Source organism: Myodes glareolus, chromosome 20 (genome assembly GCF_982192425.1).
Source record: "Myodes glareolus chromosome 20, mMyoGla1.1, whole genome shotgun sequence".
Classification (NCBI taxonomy): domain Eukaryota; kingdom Metazoa; phylum Chordata; class Mammalia; order Rodentia; family Cricetidae; genus Myodes; species Myodes glareolus.
In genome coordinates, this window is record NC_142045.1 from 42366181 (window position 1) to 42387884 (window position 21704).

General features: G+C 44.9%; 1 protein-coding gene and 1 long non-coding RNA gene across 3 annotated transcripts; one reads left to right on the top strand and one right to left on the bottom strand.

Moving 5' to 3' along the window:
• Positions 1–937: 937 nt before the first annotated feature.
• LOC125394044 (la-related protein 1B-like) lies at positions 938–20689 on the bottom strand. Its single transcript, XM_048424750.3, has 6 exons — positions 20504–20689; positions 7176–7336; positions 6640–6784; positions 4949–5058; positions 3887–4014; positions 938–2048 (listed from the first exon to the last, which is right to left on the bottom strand). Exons 1-6 carry the CDS (start codon positions 20542–20544, stop codon positions 1878–1880), a joined length of 756 nt encoding a protein of 251 aa, XP_048280707.2. The 5' UTR covers positions 20545–20689; the 3' UTR covers positions 938–1877.
• LOC148118805 (uncharacterized) lies at positions 1743–7938 on the top strand. 2 transcript variants are annotated; one of them, XR_015735770.1, is made up of 2 exons: positions 1743–1882; positions 6298–7938. It is a non-coding gene; the product is annotated as an uncharacterized LOC148118805 (long non-coding RNA). The 2 variants fall into 2 exon arrangements; XR_015735771.1 differs by having other exon boundaries at positions 1772–1882; positions 7240–7938.
• Positions 20690–21704: the final 1015 nt, after the last annotated feature.

The following is a 21704-nucleotide window of genomic DNA, read 5'->3' on the forward strand; positions in this document are numbered from 1 at the left end:
TGAACTTCTCAAAGTACATGTATACACAAAATAATATCATAAAATACACATTACAAACTGACCACACGTTTACAGATAATACATCATTTCCTGAACAAACTTACTGGCTCAGAACCGCTCCCTGAAGAACAGAACAACACCCTCTTAAATCTACGAGAGCACAGCTTGGTTTGTGCCCTCCCTACAGCACAGGTGAGTAAAAAAATCTCTGAATGCTCACGGTTGCTTTCTAAGGTTGCCTTTGCGGTAAACACAAATCCATGTTATTATTTATACACGACAACCTAATGAGAAGGCATTTATGAATCAACATTCCTGTCCTTTCTTTTTCATTTCTCTCCCACCCTTCTCTTTCTTCCTTTTTTTTCTGTTAGGGGCGCAGTCCAGGCCTCACAGTGCTGGCAGGCATTCGATCCCAGCTACACCACCACCTCTGCGTACCGTAGATTTCTTTACCCCAGTGGTGGGGATTGAACTCAGGACCGTGTAAATGCTTGGTAAGAGCCACTAAGTCACAGCCCCAGAAGTATGTTAATATGTAACTTATGAGAACAAGATAAGATATCCAGTCTGCCGAAAAAGAAATACTAAATGTAGTGCATTGAAACCAGCTGTTTCTGCGTGTGCAATACAGTCCTCGTGAATCATACTGTGTTCAGCACAAACAGGCCTGAGAACTTCGCAGCTGGAACGTCATTAATAAAACATGATGACAATTGATGCTGGTGGAACTTGAATTCTACAGCTTTAAAAATACAGCATATTTTTTAATAATAATATTATTTAATATTATAATATTATAATAGATAATATATTATATATAATATATATAATATAATATATAATATATATTATATATAATAATATAATATTATAATATAATAATATTATAATAAAAATAATAATATATTTATTTTAAATAAAATTTAAAAATCAATTCAAATATTTCAAAATAATTTATTTTTTAAATTCCACAAAATAAAACTATTATTTACATCGGTTGCAATAGCACTAAGAATTAGAAATAAATTTGTTTCAACTCTTGAAAACAATTATGAGCATAAGACAAAATTTTTTTTTTTAAAAAAAAAAAGAAAATTAAATGCTTCTTTTAGGTGAATGGTCATGAGACTGCTGACATGCCCACTGGCAGATAGAAACAGCAGACACCTTCAAAACAAATTAATTTATTTACACAAGCATTCCAACAGAGTCCAGTTGTTTTCAGTTACATGTGCAAGATTTGGTAGAATCACAAAAGTCAAACTGTCTGAATCTACATACCCAATTTATGCTAATACAGAGAGCTCCACATCAACACAGCGCTGCGAAATCAGCCACATCTCAAAGCCCACAGGCCTCACGACAATTACAGTCAGCTGTGCGTTGTTTTGTTTAAAAAAATCCTTCAAACTATGTATATACAGAAAAATATGTATCTTTCATATCCATTTCTAAACTTAAAACCTATACACAAAATCCTTCCTTTTGATACGTTCAGATCTGGACCGACAGTGACGATTTGACCCTAGAGTTCCATAGAAGAGACGAACACAGCGCACCGGATCTTCTGTGGGAGGAGGGGCTGGACTGTCAGCGGGTCCTTGTGCGTGCCTGTAAATGTACTAACGGAATTTTGTAAACAATGGCCTTCGAGAAGACCGGAGGCCACGGTGCAGGACCACAGGACCTCCTAAGGTCAATCAGACCTTGTTTGTGGCATTCATCTTGCCAGAAAAACAGACAACCATTTTTCTTCCTTTTTGTTTTCTGATTATCACAATTAGACATCAGGAGATGCTAATGCTGATTTCAAGGACACGCGGCTTTTGCGTGAGGTCTACTTCCCCCTCGGAGGCCAGGCGGAGGCAGCGCCGTCACGGTGAGTTGTCCCTGGGAGCCAGAGGTTTCTCCTGCAGGTCGCCGGCAGACGCAGGCTGAGCCGCAGGTGGTGGCGGTGTGGCAGAGAGCGGAAGTCTGTGGCGATTACTCTCCTCCCCAGGAGTAGATGAATGTCTTTTTCTTCCAAATTCCTCACTAATGGAGGGCTGCAAAGCAGGAAAGACAACAGAGTAGACACTTTCACTGCCCCCCGCAGAGTCTAAGGCCAGGCTTTCCAACCGGGGCTCCCATGCTGCTTTGCAGCACATAATGAATTCTCACTGCAACTCCAGGGTTAAATTGACGTTTCCTTGGCAGGCTGGGATTAGCTGTTCAGTCTACGTAAACTTGAGACGCTTTCCTCACGTTTGGGGGAATAAGCACAGAGGGGGTCCCTCCCTCCAGGAAAACACTCGGCTGCGTTGCAGTTCTAGCCCCTTCCTCACCCTGAGCTCCTGTTCCGGACGCTCCGGTGTCTAATGGTTAACAGCTGAATGGGACCAAAAAGCGGAGAAAGGTGCCAAGGCAAACAGCCTCACGCCAGCTTGACATTTCACCCAGGATCCCCGTGCTAGAGGACTAATCCAATTGTATTATTGAGGATACTAAATCCAAACACCTTCAACCCCTTTAGACTGCAAGCAGTACTCTGTGCTGCGGGGTCTTTCTCCAGCTACAGATCCACCTGTATGAATACCATTAGGCTAATACTGTTGAATCTGAAAAACAAAACTGTCATCTTTTTCTGCCTTCTGTTGTACCTAGAACTGAGCGTCTACACTTGTGGCTTACACGGAGGCAGGACTGACGTCTTTTCTACTTTTCAGCCCCACCACCCCATCCCATTCCCTCCTTTGCAGTTATTTTCTTGGTTTAACCTTTTTTTTTTTCCCCATTTGAAATCAAACCAATTAAAGCACCCACCAGTTAACAGTCTTGCATTAATTTGCCAGGGATCTATCCAGTCCAGAGCTACAAGCACACTAGGATCAACCCTTCCACTAATTTTATTATGAAGAAACTATAAATGCATATCAGCACATGTTATAAAAATTATATGGACAAAAGCACATTACAAAATAGAAAGTTTCTGCCAGGGAGTGATGGCCCACACCTTTAGTCCCAGCACTCAGGAGGCAGAGATAGGTGGTTCCTGAGTTCGAGGGCTGCCTGATTGACAGAGGAAGTCCCAGAACAGCCAGGGCTACACAGGGAAACCCCCATCTGGAACACTCCCCAACCCTACCAAAGGTAGAAAGTTGGGGCTGGTGAGATGACTCAGCAGTTAAGAGCACTGGCTGTTCTGACAGAGGATCAGAGTTGAGATTCCCAGCAGCCATATTAGGTGGCTCACAGAATCTTGTAACTCCAGCTCTAGGGGATCCAAAGCTCTCTCCTGGTTCTGTGGATTGTCTCCATACATGTAGAAAAACCAGGGACATCGCCTTGGTTAGGAGCCATCTAAGTATGGTTGCACATCCAAATTCAAATGCACGACCACTGTACCATTATGTAAGATGTTTGCATTTGGAAAATTGTGTGTGTGTGTGTGTGTGTGTGTGTGTGTGCGCGCGCGCGCGCGCACGCTCATTAGTGCTCATGTGTCTGTGTGCATGCGGGGAGCAGAAGTTGATGTCGGACACATTCCTCTGTCGCTCTCCACCTTATTTTTGGAGACAGCGTTTCTCACTAACCCTGTGTCAGGGTTACATGCACACTCCACGTCTTCAGCTTTCACATGGATGCTGGGGAATCTGACGCAGGATTAGCAAGTACTTTACCAACTGAGCCATCTCCCCAGCCATTTCCCAACTCTGGGAAATCTAAATGAAGAAAACAATGATTTTTTTTTAAATCTATTTTTGTACCTGCTTTCAAAGTTTGATGTCAAAAGTGAAAAGTTAAAATTTTAAAATTAAAACCAAAAGATTTAAGATCAAGATTATAAAAATTTGTTAAGTTATAAAGCTGATAAAAACAATAAGGGAAAGAAATTAAAACTTACATCAACACGGAAGTCTTCTAACTTCTGAAAACTACAGAGGTATTCCTGAAGTTTTGGGTCGACAGACTGTGTCTTAGATTGAGAATACTTCAAATAGGCCCAAAATTTTTCCAGTCCATATAGCTGCCCTTAAAAACCAAAGAATATATGTTACACGGAACTAACAACTATGATCCCACCAGTAGTACAGCACTTACAGTCCACTAAGACACACAATGAATCAGCAAAGGTGGCAGCTAATGGTCACTGATCATTTGTTATATAACAGGCACAATTTAAGTTTTTATCGCAGATCGAATTAATCTGATCCCCACGTAACCGGAATGGTGAGATGGTTCCTTATCTCTACATTACAGATGGGAACGTGGGAGCTGGCAAGGTGGAAGAGCTAGCCTAAGTCACATGGCTACTAAGCAAGGGGAAGGGACTCAGAGCCGACACTCTGCACAGCAGAATTTTGCCTTGACAAGCACACCTAGCTATGCTCCTGAGAAGGAACACCAGTGAGCAGCCATTTAGCAAGAAGTTAATGTTGACATACAACTCCATAAGATAGAGAATCTCACAGGCTGGGTAGTGATACACACCTTGAGTCCCAGCACTCAGGAGGCAGAGGCAGGAGGATCTCTGTGAGTTTGGTCTACAGAACAAGTTCCAGGACAGCCAGAGCTGCTGCACAGAGAAACCCTGTCTCAAGAGAAGAAAAAAAAAATCTCGCAGAAGGAGCCATCTTACTATATGGTGTCATGGTGTCGCACCTTTACCAAGAACTGTAACAGTGGGCAGGGTCTTAAGTGATTTGTCCTGAAGACAAAAATCTTCACATTCTTTTCTAAAACTGTGTGTGTGTGTGTGTGTGTGTGTGCGTGTGAACGAGCACACACTGCCTGTGTGCACACATGAAGGTTTGGGCCAAGACGCTTGTTAGAGTAGATTCTCTCCCTTCACTACAGGGCTGCAGGATTGGTGGCAGTGCCTTTACCCAGGGTCATCTTGTCAACCTTCCTTTCCGTTTATTGACAGTGCAAGTCTACCGTTTCCAAAGACAGTGTTTGTTTTTACCAGATTCGTAGTCTTTTTTGGTCTCCTCTTGAAAATCCTTAAAAATTTCTTGTCTGAATTTTTTTTCCAGTCCATAACTATAAAACCTGAAAAGACATTCTAACCCATATCTGTGGAAAGGAAGAAAAAGGCATAAGACTGTGACTTTGCTAAAATAACTCAAGTACCTCACAGTGACATTTCCTACCTGGCACAACCCCTAACCGAGGGACGTTCAGTCGTGTTTCTTATTTTTGTTCTCTGAGGCAGTGTCTCACTCTGTACTCATGACTCCCTAGAACTCACAACGTAGCTGTAGCTGGCCCCGAACCTGCCAGCCTTCTGCCTCAGCACAAATTGTTAACTGACATGCTAATCCGTGCAGGAGTGCTAATTCCTAAGAGCTGGTCAAAAGACTCAGTGACACTGGAAATGTTTTATTAGATTTTTCTCTTGAATATAATCTTTGTCTGGAACGGCTCACATTTTTCATCTCCTCAACTATAATGGTCTAAGCTTAATTATGTAGCTCTGGATAGTTATAAAGTATATTCACAGCAGATTTATAACATCACTTAACAAATCAGAAAGGCAGTTTCCCTGTTTCTTCTCTCATAACTACCTAGAGAATCTGGGACAAGTACTGGGGCTTCTGCCTTGGCAGCTCCCTTCTTTCTTAGCTCAGTGCTCTGTGAGTAGCTACTGTAATGGTCTGCTCTGACCCTTTAAGAGACAAGCCATGCCCACTCCCTTCCCATCCACTGAGGCATGCTGATCTTCAGCTTCCAGCCTGAGTCCCTTCCTTTTTGTCTCCCTCTCAAAGAGGTAGCTTCTGTCTCTCCCTTCTCCCCAATTCCCCCTTCCCTCTTCTGTTTTTTTCTCTCTCTCTGCTCTTCTCCCCTTCTCTCCTTTCCCCTCCATAACCCACTAAATAAATATACAACCTCACTCTCCATGGTGTACCTATCCATGTCTCTGTGTCTCGCCCACCTGTGTGGCTCCAGGATCAGCCGCTTTTGGAGACCTGCGGTGTGGTCTTGTGGTGTGCCCATCTGTCTGTCTCTCCTCGTGGGACTGGTTGCTCCATCAAGGTCTCTCAGCCACTACCACCACCACCCGGCTCTCTGCCTGGGACTCACTGCCCCTCGTGGCTGACTGCAGCCACTTGGGGGAACTGCGGTCATCTCTGCCTGGGACTGGCTGCTCTTGGGACCTGCAGCCTGCTGCCACTTTGGGGACCTGTGGTGTGGTCTCGGGACCCGCTGCTCACTGCCCACTGCCTGCCATCACTTTAGAGGGTGTGGTCTCATGAACCGGCTGCCTGCTTCAGCCACTCGGGGATCTGCAGCATTTTACTTAATCCATTACAGCTACGCTAAAGAACACTCTGCGAGTCAGCTGTGGCTCAGAAATGACGCCCTGGCCAACAGCCAAGGCAAGGAGCCCAGGAAGACACGCCAACCCTGGAAACGGCCTGCATGGAACTCCATGAGGGACCCAGGTTGGAGCTACCTGGCCAGATGAGTCCTATAGTCTTGCCCTTAGGCATTAACAAATGTTTGCTTTAATCTGAGTTTAGGGTTATTTACTGCACAGCAACATAAAACAAATATAACCCATATTTCATTCACACTGTGGTTATTTTCAAAGTCAGACTACTTGAAATGATGTTTCTAAAAGAATATTAGAAGAGGCCTCAGGAAATGTTTGACCTGTAATTCTCTTTTGCATCTTCCCGAGCAAGTTGTCGAAATTCCTCATACATTTTCCTGTTGAAGTGGTCTCTGAGGAAGAAGGACCAGAAACGAAAGAGGGTGTTCATTTCCTGTGACTGCCCAATTCCTAAGCGTTTTCTCTCTGAAAAGAGATGATGCCTCAAAATGAAAAAAAAAAAAACAAAACAAAACACAAAACCACCCTGACACGGCAAGTGAGATTCTGCTAAGTAGAGGGCCAACAGTAAATCTACGACACACAACTCAAGTTACAAATACTTGTCAACAGTACAGCAAGAATGCACTAAATTCATTTAGTACATTTAATGTGTTTAAGCTATAAAACACACAAGAAAATATAAACTAAAGGTCCTTATTTAGGACAAAATAAAATGCTATCTTAGTAAGATATAAAGTGACAATTTAAGCTTTAGAATTTCCTGCAACATCAGTGCAGCTAGACAGAGGGCAGGCACCTTGTCATTTAGACTGAGTTCCCTATCATGTCAACACAGCTAGACGAAGCATCTTACCGCTTAAACACCGTCGGCGATACTTGTGGTACACTTGCTGGGTAAAGCCGTTTTCCTTCAGCAGTTCGTGAGAAGGATGCTGGAACTTTGGGAGCGAGTGAGGCGTACAGCTGCGGCCTCCTGGGAGCCGTGCACCTTCCGAAGGCGAGGCATTGGAACTGCTGTTTAAGGACAGGAGAAACTATCAGTGGCTCACCCGAAACAAGGGGACTGGATTCTCATCACCAGAACTCATGTGGACGCTGGGTGGACGTGGCAGCCGCCTACCCTTCTGGATTCAGATGGCGGAGACAGGAGATCCCTGGAGTAATTGCCTAGAAATATTAGCCATGTCAGTGATTCTTTTCTGGGTTTGACAAAAAAAAAAAAACCTCAGCTTCAATGAGTACGGTGGAGAGGACTATTCCTGGCACCAGCTTTCATCCTGTAATTATTCAGCCACAAATAAGGCTGCACTTCCGGGTTCTAGAGTCATGGATGTGCAGACAAGCCCTCAGGCAATTGCTTGAATGTTAAAGGACCCTGTGTGACCAACGTGCACGCATGTGTGGTTCCATCCACGTATGACTCAGCTAAACCCTTGCGTGCATGCATATGCCCATCAACTGCGTCATTGGCGTATGATGTAGTCACACCAACCCCCTGTGCGCACGCGCTAGGCAGTTTTTAAAAAGCTGGACTTAACATTTTCTTCTCTCCTTCTCTCTCTGCACACCGATTCCCCAGGCCTGTACGCACCCCCTCTAATAAACTTTTAAACGGGTTTGTTGCATGTTCCGTGTTTCCTTCTCACTCGCACCCAGGTAATTTCACGTCCTCCAAGTGCCTGTGTACGCATACCCACACGCGAAAAGAAGGAACAGAAAACTCCCAAAACATGAAGCAATGAGCGCTTTCTTCATTATTGACTGCCTGAGCAGTGTAAAGCCATGCTTAGCTATGTACACATCTGGAGGCCTAAAAATGAGCCTATTTCCACCTTGTCTGAAGGTCAGAGAGGTCAGAGAGTTTGAGTTTGCTCAAAGTTGTAGACAAAACCAGGGCCACACATCCTGACCTAGGATGTGGCTACTTGTCCTTTTGACATTAAAATGGCCCATACAGGTGGATCCACACCACCCTGACCAATGGTCAAGAAATTAAAAAATACATCTACTCCTTCTAAGGTTTGACCTTGGCAGTAGCTGCCTTCAGGATACTTGGTCCAGGGTGGGTTCACTGCCTAAACAACAGAATGCTTTTGTCAAGAATTAATGACTTGATGGTTTGAGTTACTTGAAGCAAGTAACTGTTGTCCTTGGTATCCTGTTAACGTAGTCTTTTGTTTTCCTCGTTAATTCAGCATTCAGTACAAGCTGAGGGGCCCTCCCGGTTACAATCCTAGTCTTAGTGATTCTTTCTTATCTCTGTCCCTCCTACTTTACATTTTTCCAATCCTTGCGCCCCTACCCTGCTAAGTGGTAGCATGGCAGCTACCACTAAGTGGTAGTGGTACTGTGGCAGCGTGGTCGCAGACACAGAAGGTCCAAAACAGCATCACTCAGAACAATGCCCCAAATTCACTAAAACTCTAAAATGAGGAAAAAGAAAAGGAAATTTAACAGCTCATTTACTCTTCCAGGTTGTTAATTTATTTGAGAATAGTTTTGTTGTTGTTGTTATCATTACAGCACTAGGGAAAACCTCAACTGAAGTAGATTAAGATGAATGGTGGAGATGAGATAAACTCAGACAGGGTAAAGCTAACAATCTCACGGCCTGCGTGTGCCTACATTAGTCTCCTCTGAAGGAACGACCACCATGGGCTTTCTTCCATATGACCCTGTTATTCAAGTGTAGGCCTTCCTCTGCCTCCACCTGGATTCACTATTCTTCTTCTACCTTGCCACCAAGATCCCCCTAAGACAGCGAGCAACCCATGTGAGCAACTCTCAAAGTGCAGGCAGCCCCTGGAGGGTACCGGAGAACCTCCCAAAGCCAGCAAACCCAAACTGTTTCCATACAACACTAAGACACGGCCGGCTCTTTCGAGGGTGCTGGAGTCCACCCGAACAGGTCAAAAGAAATGGTGTGGGCATAAGCTGGGGCTGTGACCAAAGTTTATTCATGACTATAGTCTTCCCTACTATATGCCTGCGGTGATTTCATGACTATAGTCTTCCCTACTATGTGCCTGCGGTGATTTCATGACTATAACCTTTCCTACTACGTGCCTGCGGTGATTTCATGACTATAGTCTTTCCTACTATGTGCCTGCGGTGATTTCATGACTATAACCTTCCCTACTATGTGCTTGCAGTGAAAAAGAAACAGTAGTTTCACTTTTGGATGAATTAGCTTTATGATGTCACAGCTTGAGGGCTCGTCTTTTCTGTAACAAAAGTCTGGCAGCGTCAGCTTTGTGCGGCGGAAATGTTCTGAAAACCTTCATCAGCCGCACACTTAAAGGCGGGATGGAGCTGGAGAGAGATGGCTAGGTAGTCAAGCGCACACTCTACCACCCCCACACCTCGGGTCTGTGAAGCCAGGCAAATCCTGGGTGCTCGCTGACCAGAATGTGGCCGAAATGGAGAGCTCCAGGTTCAGTGAAAGCCATCTCAAGACAGGAAAGGTGGGGAGTGGTGGGGAACACAACATTCATCTCTGTCCCCTACACTTGCATGCTTGGAGACACATACCTATACACACGCATAGCTGAGACAGGAAATTTTGGGTTTTTTTTTTCTGTATTTGTTTGTTTACCACAATTTAAAGGTATGTGACAGAAACACAATGCTTTCGTGGTCTGTATCACGAAAGAACAGGTATCTTGTGCTAAAGCGCTCACGTGATGAAGCCGGGAGTTAAAACAGTGGCTTTCACATGAAGTACCTTTTTAAAAAATACTTATTTATTCATGTGTGTGCTATTCATGTGTGTGCACTTCATGTGCTTGCCTCAGTGCACAGGAGGAGGCCAGAGGACAACTCACAGAAGTCAGTTCTCTATGTGGGGCTTGGGAGAGACTCAGATCACTGGGGCTAGCGGCAAGTGCCTTCATCTGCTGAGCTGTCTCACCTGCCACAGCACTGTCTGGGTTAGAGCCACCCGTGATCACATTCTCCAGGCTTTATTATTTGTGAGATTTGCCTTGACTCGGTCTTGAACATCAAGAAAAATTACTGAGTATTTTCAATGATAAAACTTGAGTTTTCAAACAAACATGAGGTTTTACAAATTCCATATTTGTTAGAAGTTAATATCTAAAAGATATTATGGGTGATGGTAGTGCACACCTTTATTCCCAGCACTGGGGAGGCAGAGGCAGGCAGATCTCTGTGAGTTCGAGGCCAGCCTGGTCTATATGGTGAGTTCCAATATAGACAGAGTTATTTCACAGAGAAATTCTGTCTCAAAATAAGTAAATAAATAAATAAATAAATAAAACAAAGATTTCCCCCACAGATACCTAAAGACCTTTCTAATAAAATAATGACCTTTCTGTGGTTATGTTAAAATATGTGCAGTGTAAATTACCATGTTAAGCACTATGTGTAAGCACATACTTCATTGACATTGCATATCCAATGGTACGCAGTCACCACCATCACTACCCCCAGACTCTCAGCTTCTCCAACACTGCACCTACTAACCGGAACCCACAACACGACCTCTATTCCACTTCAGCTCTGGATCTGACCGTCTTACCTACATTACACCAGTATGAGGACACAGTGCATCCCTGCCTCCAGACCATCTCACTGTTTTCAAACTCCATCCTTCCTCAAGGATCAAATTTCAGGGTCCAGGAGTGTGGACCAGTGGCGGAGTGCTCGTCTAGCACATCCAAGTTGCTGGGTTTGATCCAAGCAATATAAGACACCCTGTTACAGTTTAGATAAAACGGTGCAGGTCCTGAGGGGCGGCAGCGGGCCACGAGGGGCAGCCGGAGGCCACCACCCGAGGCTTCTGTATGAGAGACCTCAGCTGGTTGGTGGGGCAGTGGGTCCCACGAAAAGCCGTGGAGGGTGAGAGACAGAGATGGATAGGCACGCCATGCAGAATGAGTTTGGATATAGTTTATTCAGTAAAAGGGAAGGAGGAGTGGGGGGGAAAGAGAGAAACAGAGAAAGGGAGGGAGAAGAGGCCTCAGCCACCTTTTCCAAAGAGAATGGGGCAGAGAGAGAGAGAGAGAGAGAGAGAGAGAGAGAGAGAGAGAGAGAGAGAGAGAGAGAGAGAGAGAGAGAGCTTGCAGGCTAGAAGGCGAAGGAAGGTAGATCCGCCTGCCTCGGAAGAGGGAGTGGGCGGGGCTTGTCTTTTAAAGGGACAGGACAGACCATTACGCACCGCATTATTTTATAGTTGAATAACATCTATATTCTACTCTTTTGACATGACATTGTGCTTATTTAGTTATGTTGATGGACATTTGAGTGCCCACCTTTTGGCGGTGAATATTGCTGCTATCAACATGCTCCTACAAATGTTTTTATGACTTCCAGACAGGGCTGAGCAAAAAGCTTCTGGGCAAGGTGTTTGCTTAGAAGCACGAGAGCCTGAATTCAATACCCAGAACCCACATTTTCTAAAAGAAAAATCAAGGCCAAGTGGCAAAAACAAGGCACATGCCTGTTTGATTAAAAGCATCCTTATCCAAAAAATGTCTGAAATGTTTGGCTGGGTGCTTGAAATATTTGGTGGAAAATTACATTTCAAAGCTCCCTCCCCTGGGAGTTGCCTCAGTTCAAACTCCACCTCTGAGAAAACCCGACAAACAGTGACCCCTCCCCAGGGAGGGTCAAGGCCACTCTCACAGGCTATTTAAACTGCCCCCCCCCAGAGAATGAATATGTGGTCTCCACTTTTCCCTCTCCGGTAGTCGTTCTGGTTCCCCTCCTGCACCCCCCTGCACCCCCGCACCCCGTGTTTTCCCGGTGGCCACCCCGGAGCGCTGGCATCCATTAAACCTGGGCATCTTCTAATTTGATCTAATCTGGTTTAATTTGGATTATTGCATTGGTGGAGAGGTTTGTTAATCCAGAAAAATACTTAATAATGCCTTTAGTCCCAGCACTCAGTAGGCAGAGACAGTAGGATCTCTGTGAGTTCGAGGCCAGCCTGGTCTATAAAGAGAATTCCAGGACAGCCAGAGCTACACAGAGAAACCCTGCTTCACTCCCCACTGCCAATCAAGTGGTAGCACATGCTGTAATCTCACTGTTGGGAGAGACGGGTGAAGGTATGTCTCTGGGGCTTACAAGGGAGCCAGCCCAGCATTCTCGGCAAGCTCAAGGATATTGTAAAGAAGTCACTTGTCCGTTTCCTGGCCGCTTAGCACTGAAATAATGATACAGAAACTGTATTAATTAAATCACTGCTTGGCCCATTAGCTCTAGCTTCTTATTGGCTAACTCTTACATATTAATTTAACTCATTTTTATTAATCTTTGTATTGCCACGTAGCTGTGGCTTACCAGCTAAAGTTTTGGTGTCTGTCTCTGGAGGGCTACATGGCTCTGCCGTTCTTTCTCCTAGCATTCAGTTTAGTTTTCCCCACCTACCTAAGTTCTGCCCTATCACAGGCTCAAGACAGTTTTCTTTACTCATTAATGGTAATCAAGCATACAGAGGGGAATCCCACATCACAAGGATAGTCAGAAACCCTGTCTTGAACAAAGGTAGATGGTGCCTAAGGAACAACTAAGGTCATCCTGACCTCTACATGACTAGAACATACTTCTGAACACCTGTATGACACACAAACATGCAACACATCTGTACCCAAATACATATGGGCATGTACATTGTCTTAGTTTCTATTGCTGATATGAAACACCATGACTAAAAAGCAAGCTGGGAAGGATTTATTTGGCTTACACTTCAGCATTGCTGTTCATCACTGAAGGAAGTCGGGACAGGAACTCAAACAGAGCAGGATCCTGGAGGCAGGAGCTGATGCAGAGGCCTTGGAGGGGAGCTGCTTACTGGCTTGCATTGCATGGCTTGCTCAACCCACCTTCTTATTGAACCTAGGACCAACAGCCCAGGGATGGATGGCACCACCAACCATGGGCTGGGCCTGCCCACACTGATCACTAAATGAGAAAGTGCCTTACAGCTGGATCTCACTGAGGCATTTCCTCAACTAAGGTTCCTTCCTCTGATGACTTTAGCTTATGTCAAGTTGACACACGAAAGTACATACACACACATACCTCTAGACATCTAGGAGTAGTTTGGCTAAATTATACAGTAAGTCTACATCTTGACACTTTGAGAAAATGCTGAACTCTTCAATGGGGGCTTCAACATTCTATATTCCACTGTGAACAAGAAGATTCCAATTTATTTGCATCCTCACAAACATTTCCAGAAAGGTTTGATACTTCTATAATCATCTTGGGTTATAACAAGACAGAAAAGACTGGGTTGGCTTAAACAACAGAAATGTATTCCCTTAAATTCTAAAGGCTAGAAGCCCGAAAACAAGATGGCCGGCAGAAAAGGAGTTCTTTTTCTTTTCTGTCAACTTGGCACAAACTAGAGTAGCCTGGGAAAAGGGAACCTCCATTGAAGAATTACCTCCATGGGGCCTGTAGGTAACTTTGTGGGGGTGTTTCCTTCAGTAATGATCAATGTTGGAGCCCCTAGCCCCTGGGGAATTTGAAAACAAGCCAGTAAGCAGTGATCCTTTTTGTCTCTGTTTCCAATGCTGTCCTGATGTCACTAAGTGATAGACTATGACCTGAGAATTGAAAGATGAAATACATCCTCCCTCTGCCAAGTTGATCTTGGCCAATGTCTTATCACAGCAGAGGACAAACCAGGACACTCCAAGTGATGGCATACACCTGTAATCTCAGGACGCAGGAGGTGGGGGCAGACGGCTCACACGTTTAAGGTCAACATGCTCCATACAGCATGTTCCAGGCTGGCCTGGGCTCTGTCACGAGTCCGTATCTCAGAACCAATGGTGGGCAGAGAACTCATTAGTACAGCAATTGTCTAGCATGCACAAGGCCCTGGGGCTTCATCCTCAGCACCCTTCCATTTTCCCAAACAAGGCTGATTTCTGGCAAAACTTCTCCTGACTTGCACGTGACCACCTTCTTGCTATGTCCTGTCTTCTGTTCAGACACAAAGAAAAATGCCTGGTGTAACCTCTTTATAAGGGCATGTACATTTTAGGATTCTACCCTTTTGGCCTCATTTATTACCTCCTTAAATGCCCTATCACCAAACACACTCTGATGACAGGTTAGGGTTTCAATACATGAATTCTGGGGTACACAATTCTATTCACTTGACCTAGTGGCTGAGTTGCCACGTGTATACTTTCTTTAGAGAATTATCCATTTAAGTTTTCCACACATTCTAAAATGAATCTTTTTTTCTACTTTAACAGTATATTTTTATTGTGTGTATCCACCCGTGTGCATATGTGTGGGACCCTGTCCTCCCTGATCCTTGAGACCAAAATACTGGATGCAAATAATGTTTACGCTAAGCTAAGCTTCCTGCTAGTTCCCTCCTTGGTTCTGCTACAGCCTGGTACATTAGCCTGAGGGATCTATTTTACTTTAAAATGGTAATTTCTCAACCTGCCTCAAAGAAGCTCAGGCGCCAAGGCCCATCTACCTGTCTGACATTGCCTTAAACCCTCGACCACCTGCCTGGGGAAAAACTCCCACAGAGGCCAGTTTCCCCAGCCCCCTCTGGGTGGGAGGAGTTTTCCTTTACTGGGGCCTTTATTCTCCTTCCGGCTTTTGTTGGGAGGAGGCCTTGCCCTTTTTGATCCTGGTTGCCCACTGGTATAAATACCCGACTTGAGTTTAATAAAGTTGCCATTTACTCTGGTAAATGAGCAAAGGTCTCTTTTTGTGTGTGTCTCTTTTAACCCTCAGGACAATCGTCCATTCTCGTGGGCCCGAGTTCGGGAAAGCGAGCGCCTGAATTCGGTGTGGGTATCCACAGAAAAGTGCAGGGTTTAACACATGTGGGGGTGTGGGTGACTGGAGTCCAGAAGGGACTACTAGTTCCTCAGGAACTGAGCTATAAACAGTTGTGAACCGCTTGTCGGGATGCTGGGAACTGAACTTGTGACGGCTGTGAAGGCAGCGTACAGTCAGTCGGTGGCCACTCACCCGCAGCCAGGAAGTTGGCTGATTTTATTTTTAACTTTATTGTACTTGTCGCTGTTGAGTTCAAAGAAGTCTTTCTTCACCAGCTACAACACTGTAATTTCTCCAGTCAAGTAGGTTGCTCTATTGATGGCTCCCCTGCTGCACGGATGTTGATCATCTTGATATGGTCCATTTACTTTTTTCTTTCATCATCTGGGCCTTTATTGTCACACTCAAGGAAATGAAGACAAATCTAATGTCATGAGATTTTCCATGCTTGAGTGACCAAGCATGTTCCTTAATTTTATTTGCTAGCATTTCTGGGCCTCTCCTCTATTTCAGTGGTCTGTGCATCAGTTACTGACCAAGGAAGGTTGTGTAGGATAAGCATTTATTTGGAGCTCTGAAGCTGGACTTATTTTCTTGTGTTACTGAGATGCCACTCTCTGGCCATAGTCAGTAATTCTAATCATATGTTACTAGTATTTTTTTTTATGACTTTTGTGTCTATCTCAAGAAGAGGCAATGGCTTGTAATTTTGTTTTCTTTAAATGCATGGTAGAATTCACTGATGTAGCCATTTGGTCCAAGACTTTTATCGGAAAGTTCCTGATTATCAACTCAATCTCTTACTACAGGTCAGTTGAGATTGTACTTCTTCCTAATTCAGTCAAAAGTGTTGCTACAGTTTGAATGATGAGAGCTTCCAGTGTGGTGCTCTTGGCAGTGGTGGAACCTTTTAGAGGCTGAGTTAACTGGGGAGTCTTTAGGTCATGATGGGACTCTGGCTTCCTCTTTTCTCTCTTTTGCTTCATGACCATGGGGAAATGGCTTTGCTCTGTCATGCGTTCCTGCCATGATGTGCTTGTTGCCTGTGTCCAACAGGTCCACAGCATAGGCCCACAGCATAGGTCCTGCACAGACTCACAGGAAGGCCTACCGCACAGGCCCACAGCACAGGTCCACTACACAGGCCCACAGCACAGGCCCACTGCACAGACTCACAGCAGGGCCCACGGCACAGGCCCACGGCACAGGACCACGGCACAGGACCACGGCACAGGCCCACCTACACACAAGGCTGTGGAGCGTCCAAAACTGTGGGCTCAGATCAACCTTTTCTCTTCCATCATTATCTCTGTGGATGCAGAGCTGTGTTCAGTGCTCTCTTCCTGTGTAACCTCTGAAAGATTAGTAGCAGTGTGGCCATTTCCTTCTTAGTGGGGATGAGTGGGAGCCAGGAGGACACCAGGTGTCCTGCTTTGTCCCTCTCTGCCTTATTCTCTAGAGACAAGGTCTCTCACTGAATCTGGCTGCCAGCAACTCTGGTGTGACTGTCTCCCTCAGAGACAGTGCTGGGGTTACAGAAGGGTAGTCATGCCCAGCTTTACATGTGGGTTCTGGGGATTCAAACGCGGGTCCTCATGTGTGTGCAGGGAGTGCTTTTGCCCACTAATTCATCTTCTAAGCCCCTACTGTGCTTATTTTTATTTTAGATATTTCCATTTTTATCTTTTGTCAATTCTGTTGATCTCTTTAAAGAATCAATGCTCAGTTCTTAATTTTCTCTATTGCTTTTATATTCTTTCTTTTTCCTTTTCTTTCTTTATTTTATTATTATTATTATGATTGGTTTTTTGAGACAGGATTTATCTGTAGCTTTGGAGCCTGTCCTGGTACTCTCTTTTTAGACCAAGCTGGTCTCGAACTCACAGAGATCCGCCTGTCTCGAACTCACAGAGATCTGCCTGTCTCTGTCTTCTGAGTGCTGGGATTAAAGGCCTGCACCCCCACTGCCTGGCTTTTGTTTTTATAGTCTGTTGCCATTATTTACTCTCTTATTTCTTTTTATCTTTGGGATTAGCTTGGTCTTTTTCTAGTGATAAAACATAATTTTTCATCAACACTTTGAGAAGTCCGTACAATGTATTTTGATTATATGCACCCTCCACTTCAGCAAGGGGGGCAGGAAAGAGCAAATAGAACGGTGAAAGGGGCTGGGACCGGGACTCAGTTGACAACGCTTGCCTAGCGTGAGTGCACAGGGTCCTGGGTTCAGTCCCTAGCACACACCTGCAATACCAGCACACAGGAAGTAGAGGCATGAAGTCTCTGGATTTGAGGCAAGCCTGAGTTATGTAAGGCCTTATCTTTAAAAACAAAACAAAACAAAACAACTCAGCAAAGAAAATTGAGTTTACATAGTCTGAAACGTTGCAAGGTGGATACCAAAAGCAAAAACAAACAGAAGTCAGCAGTAACTATCTTGTGTTCGGTCAAAATTGCCTAATGGTAATGCAATAGCGAGAGCCAGAGCCAAGTTCGGGGTCCCAATTGGCACCACCACGAAATGGACTTTAAAATGATTGTCTGACATTAAAGACTGAAGATCTGTTCCCAGGTGGGAACACAACCCTTTAATCTCAGCACTTGGGAGGCAGCAGTAGGATGATCTGAGTTCGAGGACAGCCTACATAGTTAGTTCTAAACCAACCCGGGTGCCGGGTGCACACACACACACACACACACACACACACACACACACATATACTGCCCCATGGAAACAATGAGTACCACATGTAAACAAAGAACTTGCTGAGGAGAAAATAGTATGTTTGTTTAAACATAGGTCAAAAGTATTCAAAGTGACTATAACGAGGAGTAGGGACGTTAACACCAGATCCAAGAGCACTGGGGCATAAATGGCGACATGTGTGTTGTGTATCTGAAATAAAAGCCTTCACGAGGTGAAGAGGGGCTGGAGAGACGGCACAGAGGTTAAGATCATTTATGGCTCTTACAGAGGACCCAGGTTCAGCTCTCATTACCCACATGGTGGCTCACATCTACCTGCTCCAGGTGAACCAAGCCATTTGCTGGTCTACAGGGGCTCCTGTACATGGTACACAGAAACATTCAGACACCTTTACATACAAACAAAAAATAATTCTAAAACATACTGAAGATAGTAGAAGTTTTTCTAACTGACTATAACAAGCCAGTTCTGAAACTAGCGTAACAGGATAAACGCTGTGTGCAGACAAACGTGTGTGTGTGTGTGTGTGTGTGTGTGTCTGTGTGACTGCAGATGCCATGGAGGACGGGACAGAGTCATGTTTGGTGGGCCATAACTGCAATGTCATACGTGGAGACTGAGGTCTGAGCACCACCTGCTCTGACTGTCCCATAGAGTGAGACAACAACGAGACAAGAAATGTGCCTACATAAAATGACACTGTTTCAAAAACACCACAAAACACCCGGACAAACAAAAGAAAACCCTGGTGGCTACATCAGTATCTGACGAGGCAGTTCTCAACAGGAGATAGTGCCAAGGACAGTGGGAAGTGCACCTAGTGGGAACACGGCGTGGCAGCGTGTGGACGGTCACAGTCATCACCACATCCATATTTGTGGAAAATTGTGGGGTGATACAGGGAATAGACAAGTTATGAATGTTAATTATTAGCAAGAAAAATATAACATGATCAGATTTGACTCTTAGAAACTAATTCACCTGGCGGCACACACCTTTAATCCCAGAACTCAAAGGCAGAGGCAGGCGAATCTCTGTGAATTCAAGGCCAGCCAGGTCTACAAAATGAGTTTCAGCACAGTCAGAGCTACACAGAGAAACTGTGTTATGATTTCAACCACAATAATGCCGACACTTCTGGGTTCTGAGCCCTGCATGTGAGGACAAGCCCTCAGACAGAAGGGCCTAATGGCCCCAGGGCTGCTAAAGCCCCCGCCATGTGACCCACGTGTGGTGTGTTTGCATCAGTCCCTGTCATCTGCGTATGATGTAGTCATGTCAACCCTCTGTGTGCATGCGCTAGGCAGCTTTGAAAAGCTGAACTTCCCCAGGCCTGTACACGCCCCCTCTAATAAGCTCCTAAGTGGGTTTGTTGTTCCATGTTTCCTTCTCACTTGCACCAGACACAAAAACCACATTCTACTGAAATTGCCTTTTCCCTACTGATCTCTAACCACGGTAAAACAAAGCAACCCACACCAAACTAAACCAAACAAAAAATCCAACCCACTCATAGATTAAAGTCCTTCAAAAGCAGTGTGCTGAATACCACACACACACTCTATCTGTTAAGGACAATGTATTTAAGGAGAGCCGTGTTAAAAGCACTCTAAATAGGTATTCAGAAAAGTAAGCTTCAAGACAGAATTGAAGAAGAACTCCCTAGCACTTGTTTGACAAAGTTAACCATTCCTGGGGTCTGTCAAATGTTTCAGCAGAATTTAATGTGAAGAAAATGATCAGACAGTACTTCTGAAGCCCTCTACTATAAACATGAAATAGGCTTGAATTTCTTATATTTATTGTGTGTCCAGGTGCACCTACACACATGATACTAGAGGACAGATAAAGAGAACCTGGCTTGCGCTCTGGGGGCTAACCTTGGGTTGTCAGTCTTCACGGCGGGCCACAACCCGGGGGTCATCTCAGGGGCCCATGGATAGGGTCTAAATAAATGGCACAGTAATATGGTAATGGCTTATAGTTTCACCTGTCGCTGCAGTAAATAATGGTCTTTGTTGTTGTTGCTGTTTTTTCGGGACAGGCTTTCTCTGTTTAACAGCTCTGGCTGCCCTAGAACTTGCTTCATACACCAGGCTGGCCTCAAACTCTCAGAGACCCGCCTGCCTCTGCCTCCTGAGGGCTGGGATTAAAGGCGTGCGCCACCACCACCTGACAAAGAATGGTCTTTTTAAAGTTAAAGCTAAAAAGAAAAAAGTATATCTTGCTAATACATTATCTGTTTCAATTCAAGAGGAAAACAAAATTCAAAATATTCTGTTTCTATATTTTTAATACAGTTTGAGTAGACCGTTGAACACAAAAATTCTCTTAGCACCTTCCAGGAATCTACTGACTATTATGAAGAATCTAGGCTTCTTCTAAGGAAACTTCCCAACACTCACACCATTTACCCATCTTCCAATCCCCAATTGGGAAGAAGAACTGAAATGGAAAACAGGCTGTGGCCCGAGTCTTCTCTCTGCACCCCCCCTCCCGTCACCCTGAGAACCATCTTGAAGTCTCTCCTCCAAGTGCTCCCTGAAGAGCGCTGCTCCTCCCACCCTCCCTGGTTGCTCTCTTGTAGAATTCTGTACATATTAATTTTCAAATCCTTCCAAATAGCAACTTGGTACCCTTCTCCAGAAACTTGAAATGAGAGCACCAGACAGTGTGTGACAATCAGGTACCTGACGGAGGGTGGTCTTGGCCCATGGTCCCGAGAATCCATCACCCACCCAACGTGACACTCTAGAGGCGGGTTGGTGCTGTGGCTTGTCTTCCTCTTTCGTGGACTCTAAAGGAAAAGAAGTCAAACATGGCAATTTCTTTTGGTAGTATGGATTTCACAAGGAAGTTAAAAACCTCTGCTGTCAACCAACTCACACATTCACACTGCAGGTGGCACATTGTGAAATCACATGAAGTCACAGACCCCAACCATCTTACACACAAGTTACAGAGCTTAACAAGAGGACCCTGACTCGGGTGGGGTACAAGGCTAAAGGAAATCAACACAGAATAATTCACTACACTCCGATTTCTATCAGGTGAGCCTGGATGAGGAGGTCCTGCTCAGTCTGAGAAAAGATCACCACGGTAAGGACCATTTTGAAGGGACTTGCTGCAGTTTAGCGAGGCCGCCCCTCGCAGTGCTAGAGGCACAGAGCAGGCCTCATATGCCTGGTCGTTTGTACCTTTCCATCGACGGCTCTTGATTCTTTGACAACAGCATAAAATCTCGGTGTTCTGTTGGGACCTTGCAGCCGAGGCCCTCGATGTGCTTTGGAAGTCCATGCGGGATGAGTCCTGGGGAATGCAGGAACTGCAGAGGGCATTGTGTCAGTGTCTGCGGCTGAAGCCATTTCTGAAAGATCAAACAGCTTCCAAGCTCATTTGTCAGTCAAACCTGCAAAGCAGCTCTTGAAATTATTTAGATGCTAAAAGGAAGATTTTACTTTGGCAGCAAAGACAAATCTGCAATTGTCTAGGCACAAGAGACTTTCATCAAAACATTTCAAATCTCTTAAAAAGAATTTAAGAGAACACTTGGTAACTGTTACCTGGTTCTACAAGGCAGCAAGCAGGCGAGATGGTTGGCCTTCTACCGAGGCTGATGACCTGAGCGCGGCTGCACAGTGCATCCGGTCCAGGAGAGGGCAGAGAATCGCAAGCTGTCCTCTCACCTCCGCGCACATGCTGTGGGGGTGTGCACCCACACACATGCACAAACACATAAATAACACAGCTTAAAGAAAGGCTCACAGCCCAATCGTCAGGTAGAGTTAAATTTCCTTCTTGCTTACCGCCCACCCCCCGAGATAACTAACCTCTAAAACTAGGTACTATGTGTGTGTGTGTGTGTATATATATGTATATATACACACAATA

Coding starts and splice junctions, on each gene's coding strand:
- LOC125394044 (XM_048424750.3), bottom strand. CDS start 20,544: ATGGATTCTCGGGACCATGGGCCAAGACCACCCTCCGTCAG. Junction 7,337..20,503: donor CCAAGACCACCCTCCGTCAG/GTACCTGATTGT, acceptor GTCCTTAAACAG/CAGTTCCAATGCCTCGCCTT. Junction 5,059..6,639: donor GATGCAAAAGAGAATTACAG/GTCAAACATTTC, acceptor TCCTTTCCACAG/ATATGGGTTAGAATGTCTTT.